At 39.6% G+C, this 12,072-nt stretch overlaps 1 protein-coding gene across 1 annotated transcript in view; it reads right to left on the bottom strand.

Annotated features, from left to right (window-relative positions):
• LOC311515594 (cadherin-7) overlaps positions 1-11,507 on the bottom strand; it is a 101,627-nt gene extending 90,120 nt beyond the window's left edge. Inside the window, exons 1-2 of the mRNA XM_084618798.1 lie at positions 10,694-11,507; positions 1,337-1,716 (exon numbers count right to left, since the gene is read on the bottom strand). Coding sequence (XP_084474924.1) covers positions 1,337-1,546 — 210 coding nt within the window. The 5' untranslated portion in view covers positions 1,547-1,716; positions 10,694-11,507. The remainder of the gene's footprint in view (positions 1-1,336; positions 1,717-10,693) is intronic.
• Positions 11,508-12,072: the final 565 nt, after the last annotated feature.

Genomic DNA, 12,072 nt, shown 5'->3' with positions numbered 1-12,072 from the left:
AATCTGATCATCTCATCATCTCTGATCCTAGTAGGTCTTTATGGGCTCAATTGTGTAAGGTGCTCAGCACTCTGACCCCTGCCCAGCACAGCACATGTGCATAACTTTAAGCATATGAACCGTCCCTCTTTTGATCTTTTTGGCGCTACTCATGTGGTTAAAGCACCTGGTAGGATCAAGGTGTTCTCAACTTTGCAAACACTTACAGCATAAGTAATTTGACATCACTGGGACGGATCACATAAATAATTTTTTTTTCACATGCCCAAGTGTTTGCATCAGTAGGCTTCAAATTATTTTATTTGGACCCTGGATCTTCTTATCAACTTCTTGTAAACTTTTATAATTTTGCCAGAAATAATTATATTGTATTTTATGTTTGCTTTAATTTAGCCAAGAAACTAACTACTTTTATTAATTTGTAGATATTTCTTAATAAGAAACTAGATGGTAAAATAGGAGAAAAATGTTTCTTTCATTTAATAAACAGTTACCAGAGATATTAAATAAAACCTAAGCATTTCTCATTTGGAAAGGTACTGATGGAGCTATATTACATGCCACTACAAAACATTGACTAAGCTTAGGCCCCGCTTCACAGCTACACTCAGTATGCACTCCGTGTAGCTAAAGGGGATACAAAAGAACCATTTGGGACTCCCTGATGCTGGAGGTTGTTTTATACTGGCCCAGTGCCCCCTTTAGTGTAGCCCAGCATTTGGGTTGAGCTAAAGATTAGTGGCCAGCTATGCCCAAAAGTACCAGTATGACTGTCAAAGAAGGCCAGAGCACAGCAGCATTGCAGACACTCCCTCATTCTCCTAGCCACCACCTACAACCTGCCATTCTGCCCTTTCACCATTGTCTTCAGTGATGTAGACCCTGATCTTAAGACTGTAAGCAATATAGGGCAGAAACTCTGTTCTTTGTTTGCCTTTTTTCTTATTTCTTGTAAACGACTACGTATAGTTATGTTGCTATATAGCTATGTAACAAATCAATGTCCTATTGAATGTAATGAGCATCTATTAACTTTATTTGAATAATTAGAAATCATATTTGTGATAACAATGGTAAAATACTTAGGTTATCCTAATTCTTTTTTTTAATAGCTACCATATATGGCTCTGGGGAAAAAAAACTCTGAATGAGGAATCAAAGATACAGTGTATTGTTACTGTTTTTATGTAATTCCAACAATCTTTTTATTAAAAAAAATGTATTCCATTTGGCCTACTCCTACCAAGTCAACAGAATGACAATTCAGAGTCATACTGTAAAAATGCATCAAGAAAACAAGCATGTTCACTTTCCAAATGCTGATCAAATCCCCTACCTTTCCTACATAGAGAGGGTCTGTACCCATGTATTCCTCCAGCACAAAGAATTGATTCCACACCCAGCTGCGCTTGGTTCTCGGCCTCCCTGATTGAAAGTACGGCTTTGATCTGGACCTTGAGAGTTCAGCTTGATTCATCCCAGAAAGACACAGGAAAAGAGCTATTATCTGCAAAAAATGGCAGAACTCCACTTTGCCCAACTTCATCTTTTTTTCCCCTGTGTAAGAAAAAAACCTTGATAAGAGGGTGGGCGCAATTCCAGTTGGCTCAGTAGCTCTAGCCTCCGGACTCCAGAGATAATAATTCGTGGAATGTTCGATTGGAAGAGGTCACCACTGCTGAATAGCCTTCACCAGAGAAATGGTATAATAGGTACCTATCAGAGGAAAAGACAAGAACTGTTGTCAGGAAGTTAAAAAACATACATTTGCTTTCAGCTTTCACTTGCTGCATCTTATACTTTACTAAAACTTTTCTCTTCATCATTAGTAGTATTAACAGACTTTAGCTTATACAATAATGCTTTGAAATTTTATATTGTCTTACTTTGATTATATTAATTTTGCTGGTTGATCTGTATTTTAATAATAAAATCATACACAATTTTATAATTTTCTGATGAACGTTCTCTTGATTTATGCAGTTTTCCTAACACAGTCTTTTCTCTTCTCTCCCCCCCCTTCTAATTATTTTACATTTACTAGCTTTGATTTTTTTCTCCTCTCTGTTAGAGCTAATTTTACTTGTTATTATTAGCACATAAGAACAAAGCATCTAACAGCAGTGATTCATACCAATGGATAGGACATATGTTGACTTAAAGTGATAGAAGGTAGTATAAGGTGACTCAGAACAACTTGATTGATTCTGGGTCACAGTACACCAGATGTTTTGATGTGTTCTGATTTGAATCTGATTACCTAAAAAGCCAGGAGTTTCCCCATTCATTTTTTTCCCATTTCAAAACCAAGTGTCAGATATGATATGAAGCATGTTATGCAACTATTTATATTTTCAAAAAGGTCAGAAAATAATTTGATTTTATATGTTCAATGCAATGTTGGTGTGAGGCTGAATGATTCTTATGTAGTAGCACAAACATTTTCTTATACTATATCTTCTCTGTTTCACTTTCAAAATTCTGGTTATTCAGGAGCTGGCAGAATTTACTAGGAAAGATGACCAACCCCAACAAAATGCCTCAAAATAGCATGGGAAATTTACGAAAACATGGATTTAAATCATTCTGATATACTCCCTGTCCTCTTGCATTTATTAAATATGTTTTGATCTATCAAATATATTTATATAATTATACTGCAAAGTGGTTATTCTCCCAAAACCTTTAACTGAAATAATTAAATAAAAATAGAGTTATTTGAGAGGGCCAAAAGTAGGTCTTACATTGCAGAGATATCATCTGACTGGTTGAACTCTATGTAAGCAATGTTTCCTTCTGCAGTAAGGATTTCTGCTCCTTATCAGGCCAATGTGTCAGGCAGTGAAGATGCATTAGAAATGTGTCAAATATAAGAGGGCAAATGAGGATGAAGTTAAAATGGTTACCAAGTACAGTAATTCATACAGAGTGAAATACTGTAATCTAGAAAGCCTTGTAAGAAAAAAAGAGTTAATCTTTTGCATGGTTTACTTAACTGAGTGGACTACCGATTACACATTAAATGTTTTAGGTAAATTTTTATATTACTAACCATCTTTATTAGAACTGAGTGAAATACAGTTTCTGATAGTTGTGCACAGTATCCAGAGGTTTTGTTTTGTTTCGTTTTTTAGCTGTGCAATTTCTATATATCTCCTAAAGGTAGCTAGAGGGCAAAAAAACCAAAACAAATAAAAAGCCCTTCTGATTACAGTCTGTATTTAATGCTTTTTTATAGTAATCCCTTATGGGTACTGCCTTGCAACAGAAAGGCTCTACTTAGAGACCGGTGGGATAAACCACAAACCCACTAAGCATGTTCACTAAGCAGCAGTAATTTGAAAGCTCCATATGTAAAGAGCTAGCGCCTTGCTACAGGCAATGAAGAAAATAAGCAACTTATTATCTCATGACCCTGATTTCTAAATGCTACGATTCTGAAGCATCTCTGGAACATGGAAGATTCCTTTTGCAGTGGGACTAACATAAAAGTGCCAGTTTCAACTAACTGGTGTATGAATTATTTATTATATGTTTGAATGATTACTTCTGAATAGCCAAAGCTCAACTTTGATGTGAGCCGTACATTAAGACAATAGTCTTATTAAAAAAAAACAACAACAGAAAAAATAATAGCATGAAGAATACCAGGAGAGGATTTGTTCACTGGCTGAATGACATGTTTCTCACTCCACCATTCAGTTCAGTTAAGAGATGGTTCTCCAGGGAAGTGCTGTTCACACCAGAAATTGTAAATGCACCCTCAGAGAACCAACTCAACATCTCTGTTACACCAGGTTAGCTGCAGACATCTGCTATTGATAAACTATCTGTTTATTTGAAAGAGGCAGCATACTAATATCTATCAGAGATAAAAATATGAAATGGATTTTCATTAAAAATGTCAGTAAAACATTTATAGTATGTTACAGTCTCTCTACAGAGCACTCTGAAATGTCTTGCTCTGAAGAGACTTTTAAAACCTAGTATTTCTGTAACCTTTATCTTGAACATTTTCTGATCCCCGTTCTTTTACACCTGAAGGAAAGTATGGAAACCACCAAATGGAGTGCCATCCTTGTGGTCCCTAGCCACACACCACAGCATGGAACTGAAAACACACCCAAAATACTAGCTAAAATACAGTCCATATTCTAGAGAACACAATCTAATAAAAAGCAGTATATACAATATTCGTACTTTAGAAGAAATCATTCCTTACCCATTGTCAAATAGTTTTATCACACTGTCTCATTGTTCCAATTACTTTTATTATTACTTTTATTCAGATAAATGGCAACACACTTTTTCCAATGGATATTTTATTCCTCTTACTATTAATATGATATTTTATCTGAACTAATTCTTTAGGGATTTTTTTTTTGCCCTTCCAGCATGTTTAGTATTTCAACATGATAATTCCTTTTAAAAAATCAATATCCAGTGCATAATATTCTTTGCTTCCTGGAAGAACAGACAATTATTTATTAAAATGAATTTCATTTTCTCTCTCATTCATATCTCTATGATTGCACAGATATACAATACAGTATATTCATATATATCATCTTATATTCTCTCTCTCACTGTATGTATATAGAATAATATACATATGGGGAATAACTATCTCTTCTGGATCATCTGCAGCATCTATACGGAATATCATCCTTTTGATGGAGCCAAAAGGTAAACTGCAAGCCAAAAGGTAAACTGCATTTTCCTACCTAGGCATAAATGTAGGGTTCTGTGCTTCACTTGAAGCAACCAACATTGAAAGCACTGTATGGAATGCAGCTCTGGCCTCTGATTTAAGTGTCATTTGCGTCATCTGCTGTTGAAGGACTAGGTACCAAGTGAAGGAGAAACTGATTCTCAATTATTGTCTATCTTGTTTTAAAATGTTCTTGTTTTGAATAAGGTTGTTCACACAGCATTCCGGGTGCAAATGATTGAGGGAGACATTATATGCAGATGCAACTGATGTAAGTTAAACATCTAAGTACCTAATTACACCTTTAAAAAGGTACAGTAGTCAGACATCCAAATGATATAGGTTGTGTCCACAAGTTTGGGGTGCAAATGTGTGTCCTCAAATTGTGGGTGCAGAAAAGGAGGTCAGTTTTTAAATGTCAGTGTGTGAAAGAATTTGGGATTGTATATGTTTTTAAGTCACTCCAGTTCACTTTCAGGAAGAGCTCAGCTTTGTAATTTACTTTGTGCAAAGCTCCCTGGTCTGCCAAAAGTGCCAAACATCAGTAAGAACAATCAAACTGTAATTCAAGGGATAAAATCTGTAATCTAAGGAAGTATATTCTGTGACCAGGATCTTTAATATTTCTGTTGGCTACTGCATATCTCAAAACGGCTGAAATATGTGTGTTATGGAATGAGCCCGAAGAATCAGAAAAATCCATAAGGAGTGACCACTGAACATTTACTGTATATTTTTTGTGTTCTCACACAGACACTTAGCTAGTTGATCGGTAAAACATCATGGCATAAAAAAATCACAAGTCTAAAGGAATCTTGCTACTGAGAAGATTTTAACTGCATTTGAACTAAACTTGACAAGTAAAGGAGTTTCAGTGAACACTTTTAAACTGAGAAATGATATGCTTTTATTTTGCCAGCACAATCTGATGGTGTCAGAATGAATATTGTACATTGTTTCAGAAGGGCAATCCTGACTGTAAGAAAAGAGCCAGATCATGGGTCCTTAATGTTATAAACTGGCAAAGCCCATTAATTTCAAAGCAACAAGGCCAATTTTAACCAGCTGAAGATCTGGACCAATATTTTGTTTCAGTTGCTAATGTCTGTACCAGTAATGAAACTTGTTTTTGTTGTTTGTGGTTAAGGGTGAGCCTACTTCTTCCCCTCACCTTTTCTAGATATCCAGGTGTAAGTTCTTCCTTTGCCTGCTTTCTCCAAGCTTCCAGGCCATTCAATAGAAGATCCTCGGTTCCTCCCACCACCTCCTCTGTTTTACAGAGAAAATCTATCTCATTATTTTCATAGGCCTCCACTCACACATTGCTACTACTGTCTCATTGCCAGTTTAGTCCATGAACCATGTTATTCCTCCTATCCCACCTATTCAGCCCCACCCTAACTTCCTTGCCTTTCATACCCCAATACATGTGGTCAAATACTTCTAGGCTGGGAAATGTTAGTCTGAAAGTTTTTCTAATCCTACATTTCTTCACACGACAGTGTAATACTCTGTTGTGAAGTCTCCCAGCCAGCTCATGACAATTTTTTAAGAGTGTAACTGAACAATTTTACCGCTTCTAATCCCTTTTCCTTCCCCACATCTGTTATCCTTTCTTTAAATGGCTTTAACTTCTCAATACCATGGCAATACACAGAGGTTAACCCTGATCTTCACTGTCTCCGGAAATATCCCTGAAGTGGGACCAAGACAATAATATCCAGTAAATGATGCCCCAGATGGGTCAATAGTGCAAAGTTATCCCTTAATTTTCTCACTACAGGTCAGTCACTCAATAAAGTAACACCGTCTGTGCTGAGATAATTCTAAAATTGACTATTGCCACTGGAACTTGAACCATGATCCCTTAAACATAGTGGAATCAGCAGGTTAGCCCCTTGACAGCTGAGCTACTACAACTGAAATATTTATGTTTTGGCATTCTATTTTACAATGCCAGTTGGAAATGGTATCATTTTCTGTGCAAAATAAAATTCCTCTTTTAATGACTGCAGGCTCTAAAGAGTGTCATACATGGCTTTGCTATCAGAGGTGTCTCTTTTACATTAAATAACATCAAATCCATGCTTGTTTAGACAACTACGGGTGAAGATATGAGAACAAATCTAGATAATTATAGTATAGATTGCAACTGCTGGCTTTACCTTTCTTCTCAAAAAAAAGAGCTCCTTTGAGCAAGTGAGGGTCTACAAGTCAAGCCAGCATGATCAAACCCATTAACTCCCTGTGCCAGATGACATTACAACTACAGACCACAACCTCCTGCCGCTAACTGGCCTAAATATTCACATGGGAGCACTGTAAATGGAGTGCACATCCTGTAGTCTGCATCTGGTTATCAAGCAAAAAACTAACACTACTCTAAACATATGGCACTGTTACACAAAACTAGCTCCAGTACCCTCTGACTCAGGTGAAAGGATTTGGCAAGACAACAGAAAAACAACAGGCAGACTTTAATAAATAACAGTCTTTCAAAATGTACACAGAAAGCAACGTGATTGTTATTCAGTCTTCCATGGTATTCTGGAGTTGATTATGTGACATTATATGGCTGAAATGCTATTTTTAAAGTATACTTTTAAAAAGTCTGTCATTTTCTCCATAGGAAAGTTCTTTGTAGCCTCCCTATATTAAATTGTTGTTGAAAAGGATCATGCTAACTTGATCAGTTATGTAGATATCTGAAAATAAATATTTAACAGTATTTTTACAGTTGTGAATATACAGCACAAATAGTAAAATTTCAGCAATGGTCTTAGTTTGATTTTTGCATTCTAAGTTAGTTTGTAGAATTTCATACAATACCTAGGGAAAGAAATTACTTTGTGGTATTTCCCTGTAGAACCACTAAATCCCCAGAGGAGGCACTCCTGTATTACTGCTTATGGTTAAGCGTGGTGTTACAGACAGGGATTGAGGGAATCATCACATATCTTATGCACCCTCCCTCAGCTAGAATTAACTGATCCTTTATTGCCACTTGAAAGTAATACCCATTAGTGACATGAAAGCAGACATAAACAAATTGTATGTGATCATCTAAGACAAATTAGACGGCTAAGAAGTTGGATCCATTGAAAATGGTATCAGAATATCAGGTTTAGAAATAGCCAATGAAATGCAAAATGAAAACTTATTAGCCAACACCGCACTCATGAACTAGCTCCTAAGTAGCAAATTTAGCCCCAAATCACTTCAAGTTGAAAATACCCAACTTACAATTTTCTATGCACAGAGGATGCAATTTGTGTGTTGAGAAGCCTTAAGAAACCCTCAGCAATGTTTGTTTAATAAATAAGGACTTTGGCTCAGAGTAAAGTAACATGGAGTTTTTTTAATATATATTAATGAAGATTTCCTCAAATCTTTACTGCCTGACTGCTAACAAGATTGAACAGAGAGAGATGAACACAACATACACATAAAAAGTTGCAATGTGTTGAGCATATATGTGAAGGATAAACAGAAGCCTACACTGAAGCTGCATCACTTTCTGTTCATAGGACATTACAGTCAATTCAAGGATAAATTGCAGTTATACAGATGCTTTACAATTGCACTTTTATACAGAAGAGTAAAAGCACTTTGCTATTAAATCAATAAAAGTAGACTTAAAAGAGTTGTGAGGCTGTCATCTGATTGTTAACACAGTCCTAATGACCCATAGCAACCCTTAATTACAATAATATCTCACATTATCAGGGCATAATGACCTCTGATTAAAACTGCAAAGCTTAATGGCTTTTTTTTTTTTTTTGCAGGTAAATGGTCTGCATTACTGATTATTGTTTTTTTTTTCTTCACATTAATTGACATGTTTCCAAAGTATGCAGTATTGTTTAGCCATGTTAGTCCCAGGATATTAGAGATACAAGGTGGGTGATGGAATATCTTTTATTGGACCAACTTCTGTTGATGAGAGAGACAAGATTTCCAGTTTACAGACCTCTTGACCTGAAGAAGAGCTCTGTGTAATCTCAAGAGATTGTCCTTCTCACCAACAGGAAATGGTTCAATCAAAGAAGACTTCCAGTGTACAGTACTAGATCAGACTATTGACTCTGATATTTACCTAACACTATTAGAAGTTTGTGTCTGTTAAGTTCTCAAACCAAGGACAATATTTTTTTTTTAATATAAGAAGTTGTCAGAGTCAGCTCTTAACTCTCTTTTTGTTCTCCGCTTTGCCGTGGGCTTTGTTTGTTTGCTTGCTTAAATACTTTTTCATCTTTTTTCACTGCTCCAAAAAACACAAAAGGTTGTCTAGATTAGATCCCCTGGTAGTTGCAAGCTGGAAGGGCTAGAGAGTCTAGACAAGGACTTTCAACAAGAAGTCACATTTGGACCCTAGCTGAATATTTCAAAGGTAATACCAGCACAGTCAAACCATGCTAGTTCTAATGAGGCATGGCCAGATTATTTCTAAACAGCCTAACTACACTGCTGTCATTGTTTAAAACTGTTTTAATGTTGCTGACAGCATGATCTTTCCTAATCAATTTTTACCTGCTGTATCCTTAGAAGCCTTATTCTAGGCAGCAGTTCAAGCAAGTTATAGTTACACAATTTTTCTGCCATTAATGTAATCTGCCAATCCTGATCTTTAAATGACCCTCATCGACTTACCTGGCTCTCATTAATGACCACGCAATAAAATACCTTGCCATGTTAACTTCAAAACATTTTGCAAAGAGAAAAAAAAGTATTAATCATAATAAAGTCTGAGAAAAGTAAAGTGTCTACACTTCATTACCAAGCTGAGGTGCTTCTAGAGATTGGCTTTCAAGACTGTTTAGCTATAGGACTGGGGTTTTGTTTGTTTTCTTATTTTTCCCTTCCCTGAGAATGAATTTATTTTCTACAAGTTTTGTGATTACCCATTTTGATATGAAAAATGGCAGGGCAGTATGTCTTGTCAGAGGGACTATAAAGTATATGCTGTCCTTTCAAGTCTGTGCTTGGACTTGAGAAGTTATCAATCAAGCAGAAGATTTTTCTTTGCAATGGAAATGGATTAAAGTATCAACGTTTCAATTCACAGAATCAGAAAGCCTCAGTAGCATTAATCCTTCCCCCATCCCCACCCCAAAAAAACCTCCCTGTATCACCAGGGAAGTCAACCACAACATAACCCTGACTCACCTGAACTACATCATTTATTGAAAGCACAGGGGCAAGAACTGAGCTGGGGGGGGGGGGTCAGTATCAAATACTCAAAGCCATTTTCTCCGTTTATCAACTTGAAGCCAGAGGATCCAGACCATGAAACACTTACCAGCAATGCATGTACTCTACTCCAAGAAAGAAGGACTAGCTTGTATGTGTATGGATGGGGGGGGGGGGTCAGTATCAAATACTCAAGCACCGCAGAGCTAACCTTACCAGCTGAATACTAATTAAAGAAATAAGCCTTTCTCATTTCCACGTTTGCAAACCTGACGCTGGATTTTGGGTGCAACAAAGAGAGCCACTTGAGTTTTGCATCAATTAATGAAAAAAGACTTGCTCCTTCCTAAATGTTGCAGAAGTGTTTAATCGTCTCCCTTTTTCTGCGTGACTTACCTGCAGAAACAGGGCGACTGTCTTGCTATTTTCTTTTTGAAATCGTTATTACACTTCTCGATGATTTCTGCTGTCACATCTGGTGTCTGTATTTCTGATGGCTTTTCCAAACCGCACTGATCTCTCTCTCTCTCTCTCTCTCTCTCTCTCTCTCTGAGCTCAGGCTATTTGCATATAGTCTCTTTCGAAATACACAGACCAGAGAACACAGCGAAAAGGAAACTTCTGAAGGCGAACAACGCCAAGCCACCTCCTGACTCTGCAGATCAGCACCATCTGACTTTGGACTGGGAACAGTTTAGCGAGGGAGAAAATCAGAGCCAAAAATCGTCCCTGCAACTCCTCAGGCTCTCCGCCCCCCGAAAACACCCGCACCCAGTCTGAGCCGGCACTTACCTGCCTCCTCTTCCCCTGGATCGGCCGCTGCAGTGAGGCTTTTAATCCAAACGGCTGGGGGTGGCTCGCCGGCGAAGTCCTCGCTGGGCGCTCTCAGACATGTGCCCGGGCGGCTGCTAGCTCCGCTGGGGAGAACTTGCGCGGCCAGCCGAGTCTGTCTGCGCTCCGGGCAGCTCCGGCGCGGGGGGCTCCCCGCCCTCCAATCACAGGGCGCCGAGCGCCAGGCAGCGCCGCGGGGGACTCCTCCCGGAGCGCGGTCTCCCGCCTCGGTGCCCCCCTCCAAGCGCCCGCGTTTGACGGAGCGGAGCCCCCTGGTCCGCGGCGCGGAGGCGAGCGCTCCTTCCCCGTGCCAAGCGCGGCTCAGACTGGGCGCGGAGCGGGCGCGGGGGAGACGAGCATGGGGCGGGGGGCGATGCTCGTGTGGATGGGGGATGTCACCGCTCAGCGGCTGGAGCCTGCCGTCACTTCCATCGGAGGCTGTCCAGAGGAGGCTCTGAGACTTTGCCTCCCTCCCGGAGACCCACTGGTGGCTGCTGGAGAGGAATCCAAAGACGAAGCCATCCTCCCCATCCCCACAACCCCCCGCGCCTCCTCCTTGACAGGAGACACAGATGGAGTCCTCTGGATAAAAAGCAGGAGCAGGGCTTACAGGGGGTGGGGCTGGAGCCAGTCTATCTCAGGGTGAGCTCTTTGCATTTGAACGCACGGAGCTGGAGGAGAGAGCTTAAGATTTATTATTATTATTATTAAGCTTGTCATAGGAGCCGTGGTCAAGTGAGCTCCCGAGGCATGGAAGCAAAGTCAGCAAACTCATCAGAACTTCTGGCTTTAGAGTTTTGCCCTTTCAGTCTCCTCTCAGCCTGGCCCACTTCCACTTCTCTGCGCTCGGAGAAAGCCTCCCCCCTCCTCCCGCGCTCGGCTCACTGGGGTAAAACTTCGCTCCGGTGTGAGCTGCTCCCCGTGTGAAACGGGCATCTGAGCAAAGGGGGACGCCGTGCAGCCAGCTGCTGCTGCTCGGGCGAGGAGCGGCTTAGGAGACCGTAGGGGGACGCTTAATGGTGTGAAGAGATTCTCTCCTTCAAGGGTCTCTCCCTTGGATGAGGAGGGCGACAGCCTTGTAACAGGGTGGCGGGGTGTTGGGGCTTTGACAGTCTAATTACACCGCGCTGCCAGCGCCTTGGGATCAAAGAACTTATAAATACAGAGGGAATGTTTGGATCAGACTTCGGCTGTCATTGTGATCACATTAGGATCCTAGAACTGTGGCTGCCTTAGCCTATAAAGTGCAACTGCCCCTCCTACCCACCGCAGGTTTCAAAAACCAGAAGGGCTTATCATAAACCACATGGTGGAAATAGAAGATTGAGTAAATGGCAGTG

Source organism: Lepidochelys olivacea, assembly GCF_965140295.1.
Source record: "Lepidochelys olivacea isolate rLepOli2 genome assembly, chromosome: 2".
Taxonomy (NCBI): Eukaryota; Metazoa; Chordata; order Testudines; family Cheloniidae; genus Lepidochelys; species Lepidochelys olivacea.
Note: the sequence above shows the minus strand (reverse complement) of the source record. Positions and strands in the feature narration are given on the sequence as shown.